Source organism: Orbicella franksi, chromosome 2 (assembly GCF_964199315.1).
Source record: "Orbicella franksi chromosome 2, jaOrbFran1.1, whole genome shotgun sequence".
Classification (NCBI taxonomy): Eukaryota; Metazoa; Cnidaria; class Anthozoa; order Scleractinia; family Merulinidae; genus Orbicella; species Orbicella franksi.
In genome coordinates, this window is record NC_138146.1 from 30942624 (window position 1) to 30969740 (window position 27117).

General features: G+C 39.1%; 3 protein-coding genes across 6 annotated transcripts in view; 1 reads left to right on the forward strand and 2 right to left on the reverse strand.

The window, feature by feature from the left end:
* LOC145479210 (unconventional myosin-Va-like) overlaps positions 1 to 13189 on the reverse strand; it is a 32677-nt gene extending 19488 nt beyond the window's left edge. The window contains exons 1-12 of one of the 3 annotated variants that reach the window (XM_081457498.1): positions 12944 to 13189; positions 12744 to 12851; positions 12512 to 12626; positions 12227 to 12283; positions 10852 to 10996; positions 10195 to 10351; positions 3757 to 3982; positions 2946 to 3160; positions 2326 to 2457; positions 2086 to 2219; positions 828 to 909; positions 235 to 375 (exon numbers count right to left, since the gene is read on the reverse strand). In XM_081457498.1, coding sequence (XP_081313624.1) covers positions 235 to 375; positions 828 to 909; positions 2086 to 2219; positions 2326 to 2457; positions 2946 to 3160; positions 3757 to 3982; positions 10195 to 10351; positions 10852 to 10996; positions 12227 to 12283; positions 12512 to 12626; positions 12744 to 12851; positions 12944 to 12970 — 1539 coding nt within the window. In that variant the 5' untranslated portion in view covers positions 12971 to 13189. The other 2 variants (XM_081457499.1, XM_081457500.1) reach the window with 2 other exon arrangements.
* Positions 13190 to 20363: 7174 nt separating this feature from the next.
* Positions 20364 to 22592, forward strand: LOC145473054 (uncharacterized). The gene is made up of 3 exons (XM_081455013.1): positions 20364 to 20451; positions 21521 to 21700; positions 22258 to 22592. Exons 1-3 carry the CDS (start codon positions 20364 to 20366, stop codon positions 22581 to 22583), a joined length of 594 nt encoding a protein of 197 aa, XP_081311139.1. The 3' UTR covers positions 22584 to 22592.
* A 419-nt stretch (positions 22593 to 23011) lies between these two features.
* LOC145479244 (centrosomal protein 20-like) lies at positions 23012 to 27032 on the reverse strand. 2 transcript variants are annotated; one of them, XM_081457554.1, is made up of 7 exons: positions 26830 to 27032; positions 26632 to 26720; positions 26391 to 26495; positions 25808 to 25895; positions 25428 to 25534; positions 24869 to 24919; positions 23012 to 24396 (listed from the first exon to the last, which is right to left on the reverse strand). In XM_081457554.1, the coding sequence occupies exons 1-7, from the start codon at positions 27030 to 27032 to the stop codon at positions 24323 to 24325; spliced, it is 717 nt and encodes a 238-aa protein (XP_081313680.1). In that variant the 3' UTR covers positions 23012 to 24322. The 2 variants fall into 2 exon arrangements, with proteins under 2 accessions (XP_081313680.1, XP_081313681.1); XM_081457555.1 differs by having other exon boundaries at positions 26391 to 26499; positions 26830 to 26936.
* Between the last annotated feature and the right edge of the window lie 85 nt (positions 27033 to 27117).

Genomic DNA, 27117 nt, shown 5'->3' on the forward strand with positions numbered 1-27117 from the left:
AGATCAGCCTCTGGGAGTTACCTACAGAGAACCACCCTTGTTCAATAGAGAACGGTATTTAATGTGCAGGATACGACAAAAACTTTGGTTCTCAACAACCATCCAAAATATGGCATACACATCCATTAGTACCACAAACCCTGACTTGCGATGCCTAGCAACACGTCACAGTGAAAGGGAACAGACACATTTTTTTATCACAATGTAAGAAAAGAAACTGTAATTTAAACCCACCTTACACTCTTCATCAAGTAAGTCAAGGATTCCCAGCTTGGCTTCAATCAAGTCAATACATGGCTGGTTGTCATAAAAATTGATGAATGACCACTCAATCTCTTCCTTCACATATTCATCCTGCTCCAGTTTGAAAACATGCTGCAAACATTGTTGTACAATAAGCAAACATAACATTTCTAAAGCAAAGCAATGGCTTTATATTTATTTAATGGAAAACAACAGCAAACCTTGAAATAACGGGCATCAATGAATACAGAATGATGCAAAATTCTACAACTCTACTGATAGCAGTAGGACATTTCTGAGGTGCTATTCACCTCTCTGCTCTTTGTCAAAATGAGTCTTTTTGTGTGAATATATAATTATGTTCCACCTACAGATTCTTATTCACGAAAAGACTCATCTTGAAACAGACGCAAAAAGCTAGTAAGAGCTACTCAGAAATAGCCTATTATGGTCTCAACTTTGTAACAATTTTAAAAAAAACAACAATTTAGTAAAACCAGAAACAAATGTAATTTTAAAAAAAGCAACACTGGATTGAATATAATTTCCATTTCCATTTTTGTAAATCTGGCTGCAGTGATTACCTGTGTAAACTGTTGCTGGAGTTTTTCATTTGCATAGTTGATACAGAACTGCTCAAAACTGTTCACTTCAAATGTTTCAAATCTGAAAGAGTCATTGTTTCTCAATTTAAGCAATCCACTTCTGAACAGGTTTATATTGGTAATAATAATATTACAATTTATACACAAATTTATAAAATTCTGATTGACATGCACTCTGATAGGTGCAGATAAGTAATCTTGAATGAGGCTATGTACACCCTGTTATCACATGTCATAATCTATCAAATGTTTTCACTTGCACGCGATTGGTCTAAATGTGCATGTGACTGAATATGCTCAAACTAAAACTGGGGAATACCCAGATGATATTCCCCAACTTTCAAAACCGCGGGTGTTGCAAAAACATTTGAAGGATAATAAACACAATAGCCTCCATTTGGGGAGAAAATAAGCTCGGATATTTGTTCTTGGACATTATCTGTTCCTCATAGCTCACAGTTTTCCTCGAGCTATGCTCTCAGAAAACTGTTCACTTCTCAGTACAGATAATGTCTGCGGACAAATATCCAAGCCTATTTTTGCCCCAAATGGAGGTTATTGTTTATTTATTGCAATTTATTAGCTTATTTTAAAGATGTCTACCTCTCTCCTTTGCATTTCATAACCTATTTCAAAATACTCAAAATTGAGCAATCAACCATTGCTTAGGGTTCTTCTGTTCTACAAATTATCAAATTCTCCCAATGTGAACATGCACATCATTTTCTACTTCATATTAACTATAGGCTTATTAATTAGATGACAACATAAAAGTTGCAATTCCAAAAAAAGTTCTACACTGCACTGAAGATTGACAAAATGTCTTTCCTACCCCAACCTACAGTACATCCTATCAGGGGTCCCAGCTGTGCTCCATGTACATGCATATGCATCCCATATTCAAGCCGCCTGTATAATGTACAGTCTGCTAAAAACATCTTTACCAGTTTTTCTCCAGGAAAATGTAATTTAATTTTTCAACAGACTTTGTGAACATTTTTTTGCAGAATTGCGCCTATGTGTACCTGGTCTATGACTAAATGTTTCTTTTTTAAATTTAATTAATAGCCTCCTCAGAATACCAAAAGTGCCAATGCTCAGGCAAGCCATTTTCAATTAGTATTCTGAAAAGTTGGAAAAAGAGAACAGAAAAAGCATACAAACTACATGTACGCTTATTTCTGCAGTAACTTTTTTGTAAGGATTTAATGGCATGGAGCTTAATTGTAAAACTCACCCATAAATGTCAAGAATTCCAAGGAATGAGTGATGTTTGACTCCAGTAGTGAGAGAATTATTGATACATTGGACAATCCACTTAAAAAGCTGTGAATAAATGTGCTTGCAGATGGCTTCTCTTCCAGAATTGGCCTACAAGCAGGAACAATGCCACATACAGTTATTTTGAATTCATTATTTCTCAAACCTTTACTTCCTTATCATCACACACTATTTGAAAGCCACCGATCTTGCTTACCTCTTCAGAATTCAGTGGTTTGATTAACACTTCCTGCACAGTGACAATTTTGCGATTGCAAAGCCACTTCTTAAATTGACTTCTATCTATACCCAGAAGGTCTGCTGCAACTGTGAGATGAAAGTCACTGTCCTAGAAATGTTTCATAATAGAATACTTAGTAAGAATGCATCTCTGAGAATAACGGAAATCAAATATTGGTTAGTGTAATGTTGGTAAAGATGAAATGATTAAAGGATAAAGCATTAACTTCTTAAGTTGAATTATTCGCTAAATAAAATTGGAGTGACCCCAATGGAAATAACCGTTAGTTCTAACCATACCTTGACAAAAATAACAAAAGTTTTGGTTGAATTTCCGCAAATTTTTTGTAACCACTAAAGGTTTTTGATAAAATAAGTCAGTTTCCCCAGTCCCTTGTCACCCTGTTAAAGCGACGTTCCACTGAGCTGCTAATTTTTGGAATTTGAAACAAATTTACTTTAAAAACTGTTTGCCAAACATTTTGTAGAATATACTTCTACAAAGCTGCTATCAATTTTAATTTTAACTAAATTTATGAAAACAATCATAATTATAAAACAACACATGATTGATCATCAAACATAATAGTTTCTTACATCAATTTCACTCTCTTCCTCTCCAGATGCATGAATATATATGTTACCAATGTGTAGAATACCGGCTAAGATTCTAAAGATCATGAGCTGTTCGTCCTCCATGATTCCCACAAGATCCATAGCTTCACGCATCTCCTCAAAATTTTCTCCATCATCAACTTCATACACATACGGGCATTCTCCCTGATTCAAGTAGTAGAAGTTATCTTGGTGTGCTGGACAAAACATAAACAAACAAGACAAAATTGTAAAGGTTCATGCTGAAAATTGTGCTTTTTCGCCACATGGATGCTTCTACATGTACCATCAGTTTAGAAAGCTTGAAATGTAACTGTTTCTTCAATTAGATAATGGCCAACAATTGGTCCATAGTAGTCTGATAGTTGGCCAACAGCTTTTCTTGAGGAGATTGAGCTGTTCTTGACAGTTTAGTTAAGGTAAGACGACTAGATATAGCAAAAAGTGCACTTACAAATACTTTTTAACCCAACTAAGTTCAGAAGGCCAGTATCTACAATCAACCAATTAGATGTATCCATTCCCACTCCAATATTCTCCACGAGTATTGGACCAGGCACCGTCCTGAATGATCGGGCCTCAAAGATTTTCTGGTAGTTTTATGGCTTTCATTTCTGAAATAACTTGTTTTCACATAAAATAAGCCTTCTTTTCTTTTTGCTTCATGCTTTCTCAGTAGTATTGCTTAAAAAATATTCTATATGCATGGAAGCTGTAATCTAATTTCACAAAATACCATTGTTAGCTAGGCAAGTACACCTGCAGTTATAATTATAGTTAAGTCTTGCCTCACCAAGTCTAAGATCTTTGAGTTCCGGGATATCACAAGCAGCACACAGCTGATAGAAAATGTGATAGTTCCTTTCATCAGGTGCTTGAAATACAACTCGGGATTTCTCCAGTAGATATGTCCTCATGTGAGCAGCTATAATGTGATAGTTTCTGTCAAAGGCTATCTCCAAGTACTTTCCAAATCTACTGCTGTTGTCATTGCGTATTGTCTTTGCATTACCAATGGCCTGAAATAAGTTATAAATATCAAAAGTGAGAGATAGAAAAAGAGAGCTACGTGTATAGCCTGTATCAATCAGCTATACTCAAGAAAGATGGGACAACAGAAGTCTGGCAAGAAAACACAAGCACAGGCTTTATTTCAAGTGAAGTCCACATGGAACTGACGCCATCTAACATACGGGAACTAAATGACGTAACGATGTAACGATATGTCACGCAACATGTCACATCTCCCCCAATATAGAAAAAGCAAGTAAAAATGAAATATGAAATAAAATAAAATCAGAAAATAATGAGCCATGCAAATCTAGCATAATAAATGTTCATTGGCAAGTGTTCAATGTCTATAACCCCTTCAAAGTCCAATGATCATGGGCCTGGCCTTGTAGCCACACAGCAAGTTCTATTAAGTCTCTTTAGTATTCAAATGTCAATGTTCAATAATAGTGAACCATAACAAGTGTTCAACAAACTAATCAAACATGCGATGCTAAAGTTAGGTTCAGTGTTCAGTACTCAAGGTTCAGTAACTGAGGCCAAGAAGCATGACAGTCAAGTATTGTAATCTGCGAGATAGGATGGTCTTTTTACAATCCGTCCTGAGCGGGTCCTTGTTATCACACCGCAGTCCGACTCAGCTATCTCTCGGTTGAGTTCAACAAGGGAAGTACCGGTATCCAGGGTGCTGCTTGACTCTCCTTGACAAGTTGAGTCACCGGTTGTGTCAGGAGTGTTTGAGACTTGTGGTGGTAAATTAGTAGTAACCTCAGGAGGCAGCTCATTGGTTCTCTTCAGATGAACTCTGTTTCATCTGTAAGACGTCCCATCTCCTGTCTCCACTTCATATGACCTCTCATCGAGCCTTTCCACGACAACTCCCTCCTTCCACTCCTTTTTTCCCAGTACAAACGGCTTCATTCGCACAGTGTCACCCTCGCTCAGAGGGGGTAGATCTCGGGCGTTGGTGTTGTAATACCGGGCTTGCCTTTGCTGGACTTCCTTCAATTTCTCTCTCTCGTGAGCCAAGTTGAGTGTCCTTGGCTCCAACAGGGTGCTAGTTGTAGGCAGTAGAGTTCTTGTTCTTCTGTTCATGAGCCTCTGGACTGGACTGCTTCCAATGCCTTGTGATGGGGTGTTGCGTTCAGCAAGGAGCCCCAAGTAGAAATCGTCTCCAGCTTTGGCAGTCTTGCGAAGCAGTCGTTTGGCAGATTTGACAGCTGCCTCTACCTTGCCATTGGCTTTGCTGTTGTAGGGGGATGTAACACTATGCTCAATGTCCCAGGTCTTTGTCATTCTCTTGAATTCTGCAGCTGTAAATTGAGCGCCATTGTCACTTACGAGCTGACATGGACTGCCATGTCTGGCAAAATGAGCCTTGAGTTTCTTCACCACAGTCTCAGCATCTACACGGCGCAGCTTGTCCAGTTCCCAATAGCCACTATAGTAATCCACTGTCACCAGGTAGTCTGTCTGGTTCAGGGAGAATAGATCAACAGCTACTTTCTCCCACGGCCTCTGTGGCACTTCATGGGACATGAGGGTCTCTTTGCCATGCGAGATTTCAAACAGCCTACAGGGCTCACAGGTTGAAATCCAGTGTCTGAGTTCAGAGTTCATGCCAGGCCAATACACACTTTCCCGTGCCCTCCTGAGACAGCCTTCAACACCAGCATGGGATGCATGTATGTCTCTCTTTACTTCGGCCCTAAGTCCCTGGGGTACAACAAGGCGCTCACCTTTGAAAACGAGCCCATCATAAATGCTAAGCCCATCTCTCATGCTGTAGTAGGGGACCAGTTGGGAAGGAACGTTGGACTTGTCCTCAGGCCAGCCTTTCAGTATGGTGTTCTTCAGGGCTTGTAAGGTGTCGTCTTGTTCAGTCTCCACTCGAAACTTCTGTAACTTCCCTTGTCCAATGGGCAGGAATTGGACGGCATTGACAACTTCAAATTCATTGCAGGTTTCTTGGCCATCAGCTGGTAGGTATGATCGGCTCATCATGTCTGCCAAGTGCTGTGTGTGACCCGGAGAATACTGCACTTCTATGTCATAGGCCAGACTTCTGAGCAACATGCCTTGTAGACGTTTCGGTGCCCTGTCAAGCGGTTTTTTGGTGATGGCTTCAAGTGGCTTGTGGTCCGATCTGACAACTACCCGGCGACCAAAGGCAAAGTGGTGCCACTTCTCCAGTGCAAAGACAATAGCAAGCATCTCCTTTTCTATGGTGGCATAACGGGTCTCAGGATCTGTAAGTGCTCTGCTAGCGTATGCCAGTGGTCGACCTTCTTGCATAAGTGCGGCACCAATTCCCAGGCTGCTGGCATCACACTGTATAACAAGCTCTTTGTCAGGACTGTAGCAGGCAAGGATTGGAGTCTGGGTGACTAGTTGTTTCACTTCATTGAAAGCTTTGTCTTCAGCATCGCCCCAGTACCATTCGACTCCCTTTTGTGTAAGTCTTCTGAGTGGTTCCATTACTTGGGAAAGCTTTGGAAGGAATTTTGCAAGATAATTAACAGTTCCATTAAGTCTTTCAATGTCCTCCTTGGTCTTTGGTGTTTGCAGCTTTAGGATAGCTTCTACCTTACTTGGATCTGGTTTCAGACCCTCTGTAGTGAGTTGGTGCCCCATGAAATCCAGTTGTTTCACTCTCAGGGTCACTTTCTCCTTGTTGAGGCGGATGGATTTCTCTTCGCAGCGCTGGAAGAGTGATGTGAGGTTTCTGTCATGGTCCTGTGTGGCATCCTCAATGGTGTCTCCAACACCATAGATCAATATGTCATCAGCTATACAGGCAACACCCACCAGTCCTTCCAGAGCTTGATGGAGTCGTTTTTGGAAGATCTCAGAGCTAACAGAGAGTCCAAAGGGAAGACGTCTCCACCTGTACCTCCCGAATGGGGTAGAGAAAGTGGTAAGCAGACTGGACTCTTCTTCCAAGGTACAGTGCCAATAACCATGACTCAGATCAACTTTGCTGAAAACTTTCGCCTTTGCAAGGTCAGGGAGGATGTCATCCAGTACAGGAAGCTGGTAGTGTTCCCGCTTTAACGCGAGGTTAAGGGATCGTGGATCTATGCAGATCCGAAGACTTCCATCCTTTTTGGTTGCAATTGCCATCTGATTTACCCAGTCAGTGGGTTCATCTACGGGAGCGAGAACTCCCACCCCGACCAGTCTGTCAAGCTCCTGCTTAACCTGGTCTCGCAGCTCAACAGGCAGCCTTTTCGGTGGACGAAGTACCGGCTCTGCATCGGGCTTGATGGTCAGACGTACAGAGCCAGATAAGGTGCCAATGTCGCCATTGAATACATCAGGAAAAGCTTTTAAGACGTCTTGCTGGCCTTCAACTACTCCATTAACACTTCCAAACTTATCATAGTTGACTGTGATCAGCTTCATCTTCTCAGCTGCCTTGCGACTCAGCAGTGGGGTTAGTTCAGCTTCAACAACAACAAACTTCACCATGTACTTCTTGGAGGTTTTGGGGTTCTCTAGGAGGAGTTTACAGGTACCAAGTGCTTGCATTTTTGCTTTGTTCCACATTTCGAGGGAAATGTTGGATGGCTGAATTTCACTGTTGCCTATGCAATTTCTGGGAATGATGCTGACAGTAGCTCCACAGTCTATTTGCAGTTTGACTGGGCTGGAGTTAATGTTCATTTCACAATAGATTGGCTTATCCTTCCTAGATGCAACACCATTGACAAAAGCATTAAGGGTCTTTACAGAGGCCACATCCGAGTCGGAGTCAGAGGAGTCACAGGCCTGATTCACTAGGTGCACCTTTCCTTTCGTCTCACAGACCACAGAGCCCTTCCAGTGATTCATTTTCCCGCATGCATTGCACCGTTTACCCCATGCAGGACACAATTCTTTTTTCAGAACATGAGTCTGCAAGCAGAATTTGCACTTGAGCTTTCGTGACTGCGTGGTTTTCCTGTCAGATGATGGTTCAGGGGGGTCACTCCGTTTGCCATTCGCTCTACGTGATTGGTTTACCCAGTGGACTTCCTCAACTTTTTCACTCGCACCAATTGCCTGCAGTTGAGTTGTGGCACTTTCAGATGTGCGGCAAATATCAATACATCTCGTTAAATCCAGCTTTCGTTCTTGAAGGAGCCTTTTTCTGGCATCGCCATTTCTGATGCCGAGAACAATACGGTCTCGAAGAAGAGAATCAGTCATTCGAGGGCAAGTGCAAAAGTTACATGTTTCAGCCATGTTTCGTAGTGCGATCAGGTATGCATCGAAGCTTTCGCCGACTTCTTGATTTCTTTGGTTGAACTTGAAGCGTTCATACGTCTCGTTGACTTCACCCGTGAAGTACTCGTCAAACTTGGCTATTATGGTGTCAACCTTTTCGGGGTCTTCGCCGGTATTGTACCGAAAGGCGTTGAAGATCTCCAATGCACCTTGACCGATGGTACAGAGAAAAAGGGCTTTTTGATATTGAGCATCTTGGCTGGTAATCTTCGCTACAACCGCGTAGTTAATCCAGGTTTGTTTCCATAATTTCCACTTTTTCGGCGAACAGTCCGCAAGGTTGAGTGGAGCAGGAGGTTTTACATGTGGTAATGGCGGGCGATTCGGTTGAGCAGCGTTCAAGGTTGGTGCAGAAACGGCGTCAGCTTCAACTCCGGTTGCAGGCATGACTTGCAGCGGTTCTGAGCAGATTCTCAACCGCTGCCACCATGTATCAATCAGCTATACTCAAGAAAGACGGGACAACAGAAGTCCGGCAAGAAAACACAAGCACAGGCTTTATTTCAAGTGAAGTCCACATGGAACTGACGCCATCTAACATACGGGAACTAAATGACGTAACGATGTAACGATATGTCACGCAACATGTCACATAGCCTACATACCAGGCATATTTTTTTTGTGGAGGCGTGGTGGCCTCCTGGTTAGTGTGCTCATATCCGGATCAAGTGGTCGGGGGCTCAAGCCCTGGCCAGGGACATTGTGTTGTGTTCTTGGGCAAGACACTTTACTCTTACAGTGCTTCTCTCTACCCAGGTGTATAAATGGGTACCAGCGAATTTAATGGTGGGGGTAAACCCGCAATGGACTCGCATCCCATCCAGGGGGGAGTAGAAATACTCCTAGTTGCTCCATGCTATAGAAATCAGCATAAGCAATGGCCTGATAGGCCACTTGGCTCATATGCAGACTTTTATAGCCTACATACCTAGCCCATTTTTCGGTGAGCGAGTGCTGATAAAATATTCTGATCAAGTGTTGAGCCTCCATATTGGATTTGTAATATTCAAGAAGCCTCAAGTGAGCAAAAAAGTGGACTAGGGGACGGGTAGGGGAAGGATGAATTTCCCAGCCCTCCACTGTTCTACCCTGTCTCCAGCCCCCACTCCCTTCTGCTAAATCCTTCTGGAGGGTGGCTGTCAACATTTAAGAGTCCAATCTTTAATCTACCCAAAGATTGATCAGTGACAGGTACATAATATATAGATTTAGGCTAGCCTAAAAGCGTAGCTCCTGGGACGGGTTGTTCAGAGTCTGATTAAGCTAACCCAGGAAAAGGTAGAATTTTGATTTCATGTAACTTTGCGGTGAGGTTTTCTGCATATTGTTTGGCCTTCTGGTTTGAGTTTTAATAATCACCATATACACAAAACAAAGCAGCAAAAAACATTAATTTGTATAGAAGAAAAAGTTACAATTCCATTAACTTTTAAACCTGGGTTAACGTTAACTGGCTTCCAAACAATCCTGCCCTATTTTCAGCAAGTTAAGCTAACATTAACCCACGATCCAATCGAAAACCAGCACTTGGTCAGCGGTCAACTTAAAAAAAAAAAAACATGAGATCTCGATGACCTGTAAACTTGAGCCCGCGATATGGTCTCGTGATACTATTCAGTGGATACCTTGTTTTGACAGGTGTCAATTGATCATAACATGGATGTCCAATATCAAAGAAGTACACAACGTAAACCAAGGCTGCATGTCTCTGTCAACCTATTATTCGGAGTATGGCTGCCAGGTTGTGCAACTCCGTTGTCGTCGTCACCGTTGTGCGTACGCACCCACAAACAATACCACTAGCCATAATAACCATGAGAAAATCAACTCATGGGTTTCCTTTTCTTTCCTATATGAGTATGGGGCTCCCCGCCCCTGGAGCTCTGCTATAAATTAAATATTACTGAATGCTACCTGAACAATATTCAAACTATAAAATTGTCAACTGCACCTCCATAATAGGATTAGACGCCAAGACCTTCTTTTCAATCTGTGTCTCTGTGGATGCTCCGCCCACTGATGCAAAATACCTCATGGCATACTTGGCACTTACTGTCTTACCTGCACCACTCTCGCCGCTCACAATGATTGACTGGTTCAGCCCATCTCTGAATTAGAAAAAGAAAAGAGTGTTTACAGCTTTAATGTACATCAGTGTATCTCTGTTTGCCACACAATGGAACCCTGTTTTTATAAACTTTTTTTCTTAACATACATGTAGAAATAAGAATTTACGACGGGGAAGTAGAGGTGGTGAAGGGTTACAAAAATATTAATTAACAGCAAAAAAAAAAAAAAAACCATCAGAACCTTGAAAAAAATGTTACTTTTAAAACTTTAGCATTATTAAATCAACTAAACAAAAACAGAACTTACATGGAAGTAGCTTAGTCCAGAAAAAAAAAGTATTTTTTCCTTTAAAATTTAGCAATGAAAAGTTCTCTTAATTTAAATTAATTTAACTTTTGCATTTTTGTGACTTTTCAGCACCGGCTAATATAACACTCACACAACTCAATAAAAGCGTGTTGACACTGCTACTGCCGCGCCATAAAAATGTAAATTCATGTGAACACTTCAGGTTTCAAAAATACTTAAACTAAGTTACCTTGCCATGGCTCTAAAAGCATCTTCAGCAACAGCAAAGATATGTGGATCCATGTCACCCATGGACTGCCCACTGTAGGCAGATATGATGTCTGGCCCATAGAGAGGGAGCTGTTGATAAGGGTTAATCGCCACCAGAACAATACCTACAGCCAAAACAGTAACACTGTCAGAAACCACAAGTGCTGAACATATTTAACAGTATGTGTCTTTTATCTCACTGGCAAAACAATACTAAGCATGGTCTTGCTACATGTGGTTTAAAATATTTATCTTTGGTTTATAAATTTTCAAACCATTTTGATTTCTATTTCTGATTGTATTTTAATTATTGCAACTTGAAACAAATGGATATAAAAATTATTAACTGATGTGCACTTTAAACACTACATAGTTTCTGTAATGGCATTTGACAAGATAGAAAAATGTATTGTTGCATACCCTTACTTGTTCTGTAAGAGTGATGGCATTGATGAAACAAGATACAGTCAGGGGAGGGTTTATACCCATGGAGTCATAAAACCGGAATAGTTTCTGTTTACATTCAGATGGACCTTTAAGTGGGGAGGGGGAGGGAGCCTTCTGACACAGGGGAGGGGTGGGACTTATATCCAAAACTTTACAGTTGGAAAAGTAGGTCATTATAACCAAAAATCATTTCTCCAACAGAGCATAGAGAAAAACAATTAACTGGGAATAGTGAACTCAATTAACACAGTCAAATCAATGACTAAAAACTATTGTCATTTTGTCCTACAAATGTAGGTAATGACAAACCTGTACAATTAAATTGATAATTTGAGGACTTATCTAAAACCTTAAAGAACAATGTTTCTCTTTTGCCTTCCTGCAAAATTGCCCAGTTTAAACAATAAAACTGTAACATGCAAACGTCCTTCCAATTTACAAGATATACAAAATGAACTCACTAATTTCTTGCTAAATTATGTTTCTGGGGGGATCCGATTTAAACTGATAAAAATTCTAAACCAGAGTGCCATTAAACAAAATGTAAATACGTAACCAAATAGAAATGACAGGAATCTTTCCTCGCCCGAGGCAATGTAAAATTTAAATGTCTTTAGGAAGAATGCCATCGTTGAACCAAAACCAAAACAAAAGACTACTCGAAATGCTGCTTGATAACAAACACTTTTGCTTCCTTTACAATAAGATATTGCTTGTGCGCTGATTTATCCAGCGAATAAACAGGGCAGCTTACAAACCTTGAGTGCAATTAGCATCGAGCCAATAACTTCGCGATATGGTTTGGAAGTGATTAAAATTTTAGTTCCAATATTATTTTGCAACACTTGAAGAAAGAATTTAAGCTTAAACAGCAGGAAATTTTTCATAAACACGGAATGTATACTCACCGCAGTACGTGTATATCGCATTAGACTGAAGGAAACGCACTTGAAGATTGTATAACACTAAAAGCGAAAACAAAATAAAGAGAATTAACAAACAGCTTCCAAATAGATTTTTGATTTATACTAGCGGCAACCTTATGTGACAATTTAAAATGAAGTTCGTCAGACACAAAATATTCAATGGGTTTCACGAAAAGACAGAACAAAGGAAAACAATTCTTAAGTTCTCGAGAAAAATGTACACAAACAAGAAATTGATTGATATAACTAAAGTCTGCATGTACAAACCGGCTGGTTCGTGTAAGTAGCTCAAGGTTGTAAGGTCATTTTCGCCAACAAGGATTTCAGGGTTTCTCAAAGGAGGGAGCTTTTTCTTGTCCTTAGAAACATCAACAGTTATGTCCTGTCGAGGAGAAACAAATGCAGACTGTCTAAGCTTCCGTAAACACCTCAAAATAAAAATGAAAACTCCGAACTCTTCCGAAACTAACAAGAACAACATGAAATAATGACAACTTACATTTCCATCTTCCAACTCAATCTCTAGGACACCGTCCTCTTTTAAATCTTTGGTTAATTCTCCACCAATCCATACAACTTGATCATGAGGTATCCATACCCGAGCTCCCTGAAGAAAGGAAGAGAAACAGACAGATAAATTTGCAATTGCGAAATTTGCGCCAGGTACAAGTTGACAACAAACGAAGCCTTGAATAGTACCTTCGTGTACAGTTCTAACGTAGTCATTTTCAGGCGTTTTAAATTCTATATATCCATTTAAGATGTTAAGATGTACTATAAACATCCTGCAAAGAGTTTCCACGCTAAAATAGCGTAGAAATATGTGACAGAATTCGGCTCAACCACCGCCATTTCGAGAGTCTTGGAGCTCCAGGAGGATAACCGCTGACCAACTGTACACTTGTTCCTTCTGTCAGAAAAATACTTCTAGCAGGAAAAAAGTTGAAACATATAAATCAAAATAGCTACAATAGTATACATGACATTTTTGAAGATATAGACCTTTAAATCTGCATAAAGAGGCCAGAGTATTGACGTCACAGCCTTCATATTGCGTCGTACAGACTTGTCATTTTACATTTTGTTCCTTGCTGGGACAGATCTTTTCAGCGAGTGTCTGATTCGCGCGCGCCTAATTTGGAGAGAAAAGTGGAAATAAACTCAAGGGTTTGAAGATTAAAATCTAGGTGAAAAGCTCATGCGTCAGTATAGACTTCTAAAAGCGATGAGTCGGCCGGCGGGCCAGTAAAACAACAGCAATAGCGATATTAATAAATATTTCGAAGTCAGTGAAGGTCTGCATGATTCTCCTCACCACTGAAGCGTCGCAACAGGTGACTTCGCAAGGTGTTTGAAGAGTCGTTAGAAGAAGTTTGATTAGATGATCGAGTTCCTTAAGATATGCTTTATAAAGTAATGAATAGCTAGAGAAACAAAGGAAAAAAAGAGAGTAAGCTTATACATTTAAGCAATAGAGAACTTTTTCTGTGTTTACGTAGCCTCATCTGAACACAAGGTGGGTTGGGAGAATTCGAGACTGTTATTCAAACCCGAGACGTAGTCGAGGGTTTGCATAACTTTCGAGAAATCTCCCAGCCCCACGAGTGTTATGTAATCGAGGCTATGTAAACACGAAAAAAAGTCTCTATTGCCTTTATAGAGTAATTCTCATAAAATACGCGCGAATCTAAAACGTCACAACCGTGTTTAGATACTCTCATCTAAACACTACCAATGAAAACGCGCGTAGTAGCTCAGTTATTTTATAGTTAATTGTGTCAAGAGTCAATGAGAGTTACTGGTATCCCAAAAAGCTCGTCCGTCGAAGGTTAATATTGGCCTAGACTTTGTTTTTCTTTTTTTAAACCACAAACATTATCATTTTGGGCGGCCGTAATGTACGTGACTGGGATACTTCGATTTTTACCGTAAATTTGTACAACTTGATACTTTTGACCACTTTTGTTTTTCATGCAAATACAAACGTTTCCATACTTTTCGTGAAAACTTCAATGTAGTTTGATACTTTTGCTTTTCTTGCCAACGCAAGCTGAGGGTGTCAATGGGGTTACACGTCAACAAGTCTAAAACTTGACCGTGGTCAACAGTCAATCAACAGTGGCGGATCCAGACCTTGAGCTAAGGGAGGAGGGCGGCGGGGCGGTTTTGTTTTGCCTGCTCTGCCGGCTTTTCTTTCTTCTGCGATTTCTTCTCTTTTTACCCACAATAGTTGGGGGCGGGGCCTCCGGGCCCCTCCCCTAGATCAACCGTCAACCGTCAAGGAAGCCGATCATCCGGCAACTCTGCTCGCTCAATTCAAAGGGTAGCATAATAAAGAATCCTGTCACATACTCAATCAAGTTCATGCCAGTTTCAATATTCCCAAGTAAACCGGTTGTCTGCTATTTGTTGTTTCCTCTCGTCATTCGCAGCAGAAATGTAAACAAACGAACAAGTCGACATATTCCTCTGTCTTCACTGTGGTGCCTGGATACGTTGTCCGAATGTTGCCAATGAACCTGTTACAATCGATAAGGACTTGTACATATATGTTCGCTGGTTTTCGCGCGCAATCGTTTATGATCATTGAAACTTGGAAACGCCGAAGACTATGCTGGTTTGCCAGACTCACTTTTCTTTCAACGGGAACTTTTACGATCAAACCTGTGACGGGATAGCTATGGGTCTCCCCCTACCCTTCGCACCCATTCTCGGGTCACCATAAAAAGGATTTGGTTAGAAAAATGCGAGGACCATGCCCTGAAGTTATTTTCTATCGTAGATATGTAGGTGATCAGTATGTTTTGTTTATTTATCAACGAGAATGATGCCTTGTCTTTTTTTATCATATAATTCACAACATGCCATATTAACATAAGTTTACTCTGGAGACGGAGGCAATACACAAATGACCTTTTTTAGATATTCTTATCGACAACAGTCGCACTGTATTCATCAGTTACATCAGTGTTTCATAAGAATACCAGGCTTCTCGCTTCTCACTTCTTTTTCCGGCTATACAAAGTTGGTCTCATCCGTACATCGGAAGACGAGGCCTTGAAATAACAACACTTAGAACGTTTTTCATTCTGAAATTCGACAATTAACTTCTATTTTGATGAAAAAACAATTTTCTTGTATTATTATGCGAAGGGCAGTTAATTGTAATCGTTAGAAGTTCTACAACGCCCCCAACTAAGTCATACTGGGAGGAATATTTCAAAGATTTAAAGAGGGTTTCTTCAAATAAACGTTTATTGAGGCCCCTTTCCTCTTGGAGCACAAGGGAGACCGTGATCATCGCTGAAACTAGGATTTGCACATAAGGTTAGCTTTTACTTCTCATAAGTAAAAAAAAAAAAAAACGTTTAGTGTGAAGGATTCGATTCCCAATGCGTCACCTTCTCTGATCTGGTGGTATAGAAATTTAAATGGGCTGCCTGCCAGTTATGTCATGTCGGTGAAGGTTCGTGTACACTTGACACTTTCGGATCGTACTTAATTCCCATATTAACAAACATTTGCAGGGTTCAGGTTTGCAAGAATCTATGTTATATGGAATATTTTCCCATGTTGTCAAACCGTGGACTCGGCGTCCATTAGCTTCCAACTAAAGATTAAGAAGCCCTCCAAATAGACTGGGAACGCCCAGCCCTGGACAAAAACATTAATTTGACACTTAATTTAGTTTTCATTATTTAGTCTTCCTTGTTTTTTCGTTTCCTTGTTTGGTATCGTAACTCCTGGGAATTGCATAATATTTTCGGCAGTTTCGTATTCGTTTCGAGTCCTTTGTGGTCGCTTTTTCGATCATTCCTTTTGTATTATATTCAAGAATTTGTATCGTGTTTATTGCAATTAGCTTCGTTTCTATTCTTTACAAGCACTTCTTTGTTATCTACTTTGCATATTACTAGTCACATATTGTAATTAAGCATCCTTAAACTAATGATGAATACTGAAGTACAGTGAAACCTGTATTAAGCGAACACCCTTGGGACCCTCACTAGTGTCTGCTTAATACAGGGTGTCTGCTCAAAAGAGGTTCTAACATATTGTCCAATAATAGTTAATTATTAATCCTTTTGTAACACAGCGTAACACAGTGTAAGATCAAAGACTAGCTAAGGCTACTCATAGTACAATGTCAGTCAATGCATCAATGTCAGTCAATGCATCAATCTGGAATAGTCACTTAGCTTTAAAACGACATCGCTGAACAATGTTAAAGGAGTCCGAGGTGAAACTTTAGAAGTAAACTGCCCTAGTCGGCTTATTGCAGGTTTTGTGCAACAAAATGTCTTAATATTGGTGTCCGCGTCCGCTTAACAGAGGTGTCCGCTGAATGCAGATTTATCTTACAGTAAATGTGGGACTGGAGAAAATTTTGGGACTCAAGCTGGTGTCCACTCAATAAAGGGTGTCCGCTTAATATGGGGCCCACTTAATACAGGTTTCGCTTCAACTTCAACTCAAATTCACTTTATTTTGCACTTACATTTTGAAATTACAATATTAGCATAAAAAAAAAAAAAAGATACATATATAACAATTAAAGGTGACAATGGTATTGTCAAGCAAATTGATTTAGATCTTTAAACTTGTATGATATTTCTTGCCAAAGATCAATGACCATAAATGAGATCATTTGTTTGCCAGTATTTGTTTTAACTCGGAATTTGTGAAGATTTTGATTGCCCGCATACCTGGTGTTACAATTATGTACGTTGCTGGCATACTGGAAAAAATGGTTAAAGAGTTCTGGCAAAATACCTTTGTGCCATGCATGTATGAATTTGAGAGCATGCAGGCGATATACATTTGTTATCGTTAAGATTTCCAAGATATTAAGTAAAGGTAGAGCACTATCGGTATTTTTGCCAGATAAAGTTGCAAAGAACATTGAAGTGAAAGACTTTATTTAATGAGGGTGACCCGTTAACATTAACCTAATAACATAAGTTTGCTTAGTTTGTATTTTTGTAAATTTTTTTGCTGGTGCTGCCCTAGATTACAATAGCATACGAAATATAAGGATAAATAACTGAGATTTTAATTGATCTGCGTAAGATGTTTGAAAAGTAGATAATGCCTTAACTTAGAGATTACTCCTGTATTCCGTGAAAACTTCGCACATACATACGAGATGTGGCATTTCCAAGTTAAAGAACTGTCGATCATTGTTTCCAAATGTTTAATGTGGTCCTTTTGTTCTATGGAGTGGCATGATCCATCTCGGTTAGTTATATTTATATTAACATTCGTGTTCTTTTTCCTTTGAGATTTTACGATCATGTAATTGGTTTTCTTCCGATGTATTTTGTTTCGATGTTTTCTTTCGACTTGTTTCTGCCACACCATTCCTTAACTTTTTTTAGTTCTGAAATCATTTGCAATCCTAATGATTTTAAATCTTTTGCAGAAGCAAACAAGTTAGTATCGTCCGCAAATATCTTAAATGAAAGGACCTCAGAGCAATTAGGGAGGTCGTTGATGTATATCAAAAATAGGAAAGGACCTAACGAACTTCCTTGAGGGACACCGCAGACCACGGTTTGATAGGACGACTCAGTATCACCCAAGGCGACGTATTGTTTCCTTTTTGTAAGATCACTTTCAAACCAGGCCAGCGGTACCCCTATTATTCCGTATGATTCTAATTTTTGTAGAAGGATGCTGTGGTTAACCGTATCAAAAGCTTTCGAAAAGTCTAAGAAAATTCCACATGTATACAGATTGTTGTCAATTGCTTTTCTTAAAGTATCCGCAATTTCAGTTATGGCTTGAGCGGTGGACCTTACCCTTGCGAAATCCAAATTGATATTCAAAAAGAATGTCAAGTTTCTCAGCTCGAAATAGGAAATAAGTAGTTTGTAAACCAGTTTTTCAAATATTTGTGGAAGGGCTGACAGTGTTGAAATAGGACGGAAGTTCGTCGGGCCAATTATCTCGCCTCCTTTATCAACCGGCGTAATCTTTGATATTTTGAGAAGATTTGGCATAATTCCTTGCGAGAGCGATAAGTTGGAAAGTCTAGCTAGGGGTTCACTCATAAAATTGAATGCTAACTTAATGCACCTGGGGGGCGTACCTATAAAAGACTTATTTAGTTTTAGCCCAATCAACGCATCCTGAACTTCGAGATTGTAAATACCGCTGAACGTGACTGTTTTGGAGTCGCCCACGAATGAAATTAGTAGGACTTATATTGTAATTTGGGAGCTGTGCCGCGAAGTCTTGCCCAACATTTATAAAGTGACTGTTTAACTGACGACAAATACTTGCCTTATCATTGTAACACTTTCCTTTATATAAGAGTTTTTGAATTAACGTACCCTGTTGGGCTTTCTTTCTGTTTATAATCGTTCCTATCAACTTCCACGTTGCTTTTAAGTTATCACTAAACATTTTAAATTGAGTTTTGAAGTAGTTTGTCTTTGAAGCTTCTTTTATTTTGTTCAGCTTTTTATTGTATTTCTTATAGTCTTTAACTTTGTTTGGGTCATTACTTATCCCAAACATGTTTTCTTTGTGTCTTTTGTTTTTTTTTTTAATGTTTAACTTCTTTCTCACTGCTACGGAATTTGTTACAATTTGTCATGTTAAAATACAAATATGGAAGCAAGGCTGTTACTAGGTAGGAAACTTGGAACTAATCCCTGACGCTAACTTAACGCGACAACGACCGCATGATAGATCGAGTGGACCTGCAATGGGCACGATGATGTCAATTGTTTCACACTGAAAAACGGAGAGGAGTGACTAAACCCAGGCAGGAGCATACGCGCGTGCTCAATGAATTATTAGGTGCTACCGAGTGTGACATCAGGTGAAGCAGTAACAAAGTCTATTCTTTGTTCACATACAGCTTTCAGCTGAGATCTCGAAACTAAATTACCAGGGCAATACTGCAACGATTTTATCAGTTTAAATGCACTTTTATGCGGTATTCGCTTATTACACTGTTTAACAAAGCTGTTGTAATACCTGCTTGCTAATTCTCTATGGTAAGTTTTCCTTGCTTGTTAAGAGCTTTGGTATTAAAAATGATGGCAAAAGAATTATTCAGTGGGAAAGATTTCTTGGATTTTGAACGAATTAACAAGCACAAACATTTTAAATTTAGTATAGACTACGAATATTTCAGTATTCATTTTTTATGGAAAATATTTGACAGCACCAATTAGGAAAAATGTCATTTCACACCTTAATTTACTTTATGCGGCAGGAAGAAAAACCAGGTTTATCAAAAGCTAGTTAAACGCTCTCATCATTTCCTCAAAATAGGAGAAAAGAAACAAAAAATGGAAGAAAAATGAATTCATTACGAAGAAAGACAAAAAGCTTCAAATTATGGCAATGAACAAATATAAACAATAAAATGCTAACCAAAAGGTCCACGCAAAAATCAAGGCGTCGCGATTGGGTGAAATCAGGTGGAATGTAAGAAAATGCAAATACAAATATTGCCAATTTTACTTGATAGACTTCGTTGCAGTAAAGATAAAACATTTCCAAAGTTAGAGACAGTTGACACTTATAGCATCGCCAGTCTAGAAAAAAACAAAACAAAAAGACCCACAAGATATATATAATTAATGATGAAGAGATTCACAGGAAATAAATACAATTTGGTTGGTAAAATAGTGCCCTACCGTCAACACAACAAGAATTGCACTCTTAAGATAAGAAAACCACAAAGCTACAGGTCCAGATTGTTTGTAAGATCTTTAAAAGTTTCATTCGTGTTTCCGTAAATGTCTCGATTGTGGTTGATAGAAAATAGATACGGTGACTATTTTATTTTTATTTCACTGCGAAATTGCAAGCTGAGGGAAGGCATTATTGTAATTGGCAAAAATTACTCACCAGCGGGAATTCTCTGCGAGAAGAGTAAAATAAGCATATCATTTTGTCGTTCTTGTTCAAGGTGTGGGATGCTGTTGTGTTGTTTGAAACAAACTTGGTCGTATTTTCAGCAATGTAGCAATTCGACTTGTCGCTTCAGCGAAAAGGGCCGTTATTTTTGAGTTTTTACGCAATAATCCGTGGCTTTTGGAGTCGTCCAAGTCTGTTTACGCTGGAAATTGCGAATTTCCTTCGAGGGAAGGGACCCGCCATGTTACCATCTCTTGCGCACTTCAAAACAGACAGGAAGAAATTGTTATTGTTGGAAGTACTAGAATTCTTCATAATCCTTCGACAAGGTAGGTTATCGCTTAAAACGAGTATTTCAACTATTTTAGTTGTTAACACCAGCATATATTGTCTTCAGGAGATTTAGCTTACGAAAGCAAATTTGCAACTGGTATGCATAAAGTAAAGAGTATTTGTTATCATTGGAAGGAATTAAAAAAAAACAGGTGATCATATTTTAAATTGGAAAACGTAAAAAAAGGTATGGTCGTGTCTAAATTCAATCAGATTGTCTGAAACTGAAGCAGAGCAGCTGTTTAGTATGCAATTTGCGAGATGAGCGCGACTATGGTATCGAACTGGAAGCTGGGTCGCTTCACGCGTTCCTTCCCTCGTATTGGCAAGATTTGCAGTAAAGCGTTTTATGACCTGTACAGAATTCGGCAAATAACGAAATTCCTCAGTCCTGAGACATCCAAAACTCTTGTCCATGCATTCGTCGCTTGACCATATCTCCTCTCCCTTGTACGGCCTGCAATGGCTTCCTGTGATTTATAGTGTTCGGTTTTTAAAAAACTATTACTTCTTGTTTACAAAGCTCTTGATAATCAAGCACCTGACTTTATAAAGGACTTTATATAGACTTTACCACAACCTGTCGCTTGCGCACACTCCCAAGACCATAACCTCCTTGCTGTTCCCAGAACCAAACACAGGACATTCGGTGATCGCGCCTTTGCATACTCTGGACCTTTTCTCTGGAACAAACTTCCTCGTGAAATAAGACTTAGTCCAACCCTGACTGTTTTTAAATCAAAGTTAAAAACTTACTTTTGTAAATTAGCGTATAGCATGCCATAGTTTTATAATATGATTTTTAAATTGTATTATTTTTAGAAACATTTTTCTTATATTTTTACTGCAAAACTAAATCTTACATTGTAAAACGCTTTAGAATATGTTATAATTTTAGCGCTAAATAAATCTATTATCATTATCATTATCATTATCATAATTATTCGAGCAATTTTGCCAAACATTTTGTGGCACGCGTAGCAATAAGTTAGTGTGTCACAAGCGAATGTCGGTCGCAGCGAAATATCGTTTTTTTTATATTTTTGTCGCATTGATTTCTCGCAGTGTATGGAGACGAGGATGTTACATGTGAGCAAAGAACAAACGACGGCAAATGTTGTGTGCTTCCATTCACATACGAGGGACAAGAGACCTATTTCTGTACCAGAGGAGGTCCGTCCAACTTCCACTGGTGTGCGACAACCGATAACTACGACCGTGACGGAGAATGGGGTATTTGCTCTGGTAAACATAAAATCGCTATTTACAGTTTAAAAGTAATTCTAAGTGCAATTTTTCTGCACCTTTGCGAGGCAAGTAGGGTGAAGTTGAATTCCTTACAGAGTAGGCATTGATTAACTCGGCAAGGTAATAAACGTCCCTTGTGCAATACTTCCTCGCAGCAGCCCCGGAAAGTGAACATTTGAGGCATTTTTTTCTTTTGTAGGGAGTGTTACAATAACTTCTCGTCAAGATTGCAAGAGAAGATTACATAGTGAAACAACCAGACGTTTTTCTGCACCACAACTTCGTTACACCCGCAAATCACATCCTAGTTTCCTGGCCTATAAGTGTGATCACACCATTTCCAAGAAGAATTTCCATCTACATAAGCATGTGACAGCGATTTGTTTCAGGTGCACTAACGGCCATATAGCGTCGCACTAGCTACAGGTGTTGTGTTAAGAGGAGCTATAGTGAGTCGCTCAGTGCCATAGAATTGAACTAGCCTTGGGGTTTGGAAATTGTCAGACTTATCTACTATAACCCGGTTTTTTTCTGTTGTTGTTTGACTTCCCTAGGTGTGAAATGTTACATCTGCACAAGTGGGATCTCATTATCTGACTGTGAATCTCACCAAGAAGCTCACAACTGCCCGTACATGTACGACCAATGTCTGACTCTCAGCAAGGAAAGATTAACAAACTCCACCAAACTCTTCCACAAGAAATGCACCTCTAATACACTGTGTACTGCCTACAATCCGACATGTGAGGGGCTGGATGTGATCAAATGTGACTTTAGTTGTTGTATGGGAGATTACTGCAACACTGGCTCGCGTTGTGTGAAACTTGGGAGTTTTGTTCCGTTGGTTACAGCTGCTTGGGCTTATTACGTGTACGATTGAGCCAGGAACAAGATTGAGACAAATCATATGACGGTTTTTTTAGAGCGGTTTCCACTTGATCATGAGTGTCGTAGTAGCCACTCTAGCCAGTCAGAAATTACACAGAAAATCAAGTGAACCAAACAATGTGAGCGCGCGAATCGTGATTGGTTTTGGTCTTCCTTGTGATTGGTTGAGAAAGTAGCGCTTGATCTTTTTAAACTAATTGCTAAGCATAGTGAAGCAAAAACAAATGCAAGGTACTTTTGACACTTTACTGAAAACCGCTCCATATACCTTTTTCGACTGGGCGGTTTGTTGCCCCATTTCAGACCATGTGATGATACTCTGGAGAATTCTTCCGTTCAAATTTTCAAATAGTCGTCTGCAAAAGAATAAATAATTTTAAGACGGATAAAAGAACAATTTTCTAGAGAATATCGCGTGGTCTATAATGGGAAAACAAACCGCCCAAGCGAAAAAGGTCTATTGATCACCAGAGATGGTGTGAGACAGAATTTAGCATACTGACGAATTCATTTATGGACAAAAGTGTAAGCCGAGAAATAAGTGCAATTTATTAAAGAGCCTACCGCTAGCCATGCTGGGGAATTGTAAACAAAACAAGGACTAACCCCTTTCAAATTTTGTCATTACCTTGTTACATCATGTAATTTTGGCTCTTAAAGGGCATTTGAAAGCTAATTTATGGCAGTTAGTTTATTACAAACTATTGACGGTGGTTATATAAAATATAAACTCTTGTTACAACTACATCTAGGAACTTGGCAACTCTAGATGTAGAAAGCAATATCTTGAAGAAAAGATTTAGCAATGCAAAACCTGTCTCCAGTTCTCCAGGCACTGAGGACTCAATAAACTTTACACAAAACATTAGCTATAAGCTTTAACTCTAGTATACTTTAAGTCATATACAAAAGTACTATTTATCAAGTTTTGAACTAGGAGTAGCAAACAAGGTAAAAACCAATGAGCAGTGCAAAATGCTAGAAATAGTGTCCAGCCATTAGATGTTGAGTTTACAATTTTTCTTACCAGCCAGAGTTCTCTATTTGGTAACAAAATGATGAATACTTGCAATTTATCCGACAGAAGGTTGTTCTGATTGGGATGACTGTTAAATACATGCACTACAAGCTTTTTTTTTCAACATCAGAAAACTGATTTAAAAAGATGGTGCCTATTTGGTTTCTAGTTATTGTTTAGTTCCACTGATAGGTGACTGGAAAAGGGAGAATATGAAAAAAGGTGTAGAATTTTTCAATGGTTTCTACCAACTGCAACGAAAGGACCACTCCAAGACGTGGTCCTCAATTTCCATGCAATATTCCCAGAAAATTTCTGTTCAGTCATTTACTGGTACTTTCCAACCAAATGTTTTACTTAAATGGTAAGCACCCAAGGTCAGTGTCTCAAATCCCCTTTCTCATTTGTAATATACATTTGACATCCCTCCCCTGTTTTTTTTTTCTTTCTGTGACATTTGAGCAGTTTTCAATTGAGTGTCGTAAAACCAAAACCAAACTAATTACTTACCAGTTACACCACTCAGCCAATCTCAAACTGTAGTAAAACAAAGACCAAAACCAATGACAGTAATAACCTGTGGTGATTACTTTCAACACTCAATTGAAAACTGCTCTATAAAGAGCTGTGCTCTCACAACCTGTTTAGCTGAATTTGTTACTGATATGTAACAGAGAAGTTATGAATTAATCAGTCCTGGAAATTGAAAAGTGTCATCTTCTCCCTCCTCTAAACACAACAGGCTCAGGTTCATGACCAAAGCTTGAGTCCAATCTACCTCCATCACCTGTACACCGAAGGAAAAAGACAGTGCATTTATGAAAGACTGTTTCAAAATTAAATGGTGGTTTCAGTTATTATTGATTTGTGCAGTTTCAAGAAGACTCCATGGTAATCCCAAGAAGGTCATTAGACATTCTGAGCAGGAGGTGGGCAGGGAAGGGGGGGAGGGGGGGGGGGAAGGGGGATGTGTGTGTTGGTTGGCTAAGTTTTTGAAGGAAGTAAGACCCTAAACTGGAATTCCCAAAGGAAAGTTCAAGACACAAACCTTCGGTGGGACTGGAATTAATATTTTAAGGGTAAAGACATTCAGCATTTCATATCTTCATTTAACAAACATGGCACAACATTTTGAAATACATGTCAGTTACACGATGAAATATGTCCTTAAAAAGGTGTATTGTGTGTTTTAATGTTTACATTCAGCCTTTCACAAGATAAAGCACACCATTTAACATAAAATTCAGTGTCTTCAGTACCTCTATCTTGAACATGCAGCAATCCCTCTGGATTTCCTCTTGAATGTATATCTGATCAAAACAATGGAAGTGAAATGACACTATTAAGAGATGCCAGATGCTCCTAACATAAGATAACTGCAAAACAAAGATCTGATCAAATGTTGCAGGGCCACTGTGGATCAATGTGTTAAGTCCCTTCCAGAATCACAGGGGACCCTGTGCAGGTTATGGTCATGTAGCCTCTTCAACATTGGGTCATTCTGTTTCTTTTTTTCACTTAGCATTGAATGCACTAAATCTTCACGTTATACAGAAGGGAAGAAATCATGATTGTAGCAATAAGAAAAACAATTCTTAATATGAACTCTTTCCTGTGAGACTAAATACAAATTTATAATAACAACTTCCCCATGATCGTAGAGATTGATATTTAAAACAAACAAACCGACAAAAAAAATTAGTGCTATGTACTTCTTGTCACAGAGGAGTGATATGAGTAAGTATCAAAGTGTCTGGGTATTTAACAATGTTCAATGTACATCATCACAGTTACAAGGTAACAGAGCATTGTACTAACCTCTTGAGACAGGCCTTAACAATGACTCATCCTTCAGTCCTCTCAATCTTCTTCCATCGCTGTGGCCTCCTTGAAGAAAATGAGCTAAAATGCCATACAAAAGTGGCCTACAAGAAAACAGCAATCTTTCTGTAATCTGTGCTTGCAAAAATCTAAAAGATTTTGGATAAGGTAAATGGTGTAAACCATGATAGTAAGAGGAATCTGCCAAAACTGAAAGCTGAAGCAGACAATGCACATATCAAGTTGCTGAAATTTGAAAATTCCATTGATTTACTCTACTGGATCAAATAAATGTTCATGGTTGTGTAATACACTATATTCAGGAAGTCTTAGCTCGAGTAAATCCATGTATAGAAATTATAATGTAATCCTCTTACATGGAGGGTGATGTAGAGTCTCGCTCTGTGATGTTAAGCTCTTGAACAAGAAATTGTCTGTCCATTGGTTCTTTGGGTTGACCTGTCTCTGGGATTACATGTAATACAATGGAAGAACAGGCATTAGGGTGACTGTGTCACAGGGAAATTTGAACAGTGAAGAAATTCAGTTTTCCATGATATTCAGAACAATCAAAGTCTCTTAACTGGTGGCAGTCTCAGCCTTCAGCTTTGCCTGATAACACCACACCCTTGATTATTCCTCACATTACAAAAAACCTCATTCAATATGCTCAATTGTTCTATTTAACATCGATTTCTAGCACATGTAGACATACATAGTCTGACTCATAATCATTATCATTTTCATAAAAAAATTGCAATTCGCTAATCAGAAGCCATTCCTTTGTCATGATATCCTGTAATACCAAGACACTGGTCTGATATGGCCAGATTCGTGGCCACATTTAGGTGTCATGGTAAATAATAAATCATGTTTTGGTGGCATATCAGGCATGGTTGGTCTTGAGTCGACCAAACTCAGTAGTCACCCACTTCATGCATGTATTAAAGAAAGTTCTACCTGCTAAAAGGACTGACTCCGTGTATTTGTATTTGTTGAATGCCAAGTATTCTCTGATAAGTTCATTGATTAACAAGTTCTCATTGGAAAGTACAGGTCTTGCTTCTGACTAAAATAATATTGAACAGATTTAACAGAATAGCGTCAGCGTGATTGATTTTAAATTATAAGCTTGAGCTTAACTTGACACACAAGGCACACAAGGATACTCAAAACAACAGTAGGTGCAAACTTCGTTTACTTGATCGTCCAAAGCGCCGAAGACTTCTGCACGAACTCGAGCGCGAATTTGACCAAGAACTCCTCTGTTTTCTAAGGTTTCTTTTAACACTGATACGAATGCAAAATAAGCAATTCTTACATTTACGTTTAACCAACAAATCAGAGAAAAGAACTTAATAAGAATGACACATTTAGTGACAATTTGTGTGCAGCGTACCACTTTTCAGCTCGTCCACTGTCGCCATTTTGAAAATGGCGGTAGAGTTGTTTGCGTTTCAGCTGATTCTTTGCGGGCTCATCATCGACAACAGACAACAACTCAAATGACGCGAGGGGAGAGAGAGGTCGTTTATTGGAGCCAGTTCTAAAAAAGAAAAAGCGATTATGCCTGGCTCGGGAGAATTCATTTCTGTGTTTCATCTCAAGAAATGTATGGAAAAAAACTTCTGTGAATTTTTAGTCAATTTACGCATAAAGGTTTACTAGTAATTAAAAAAGATCATTT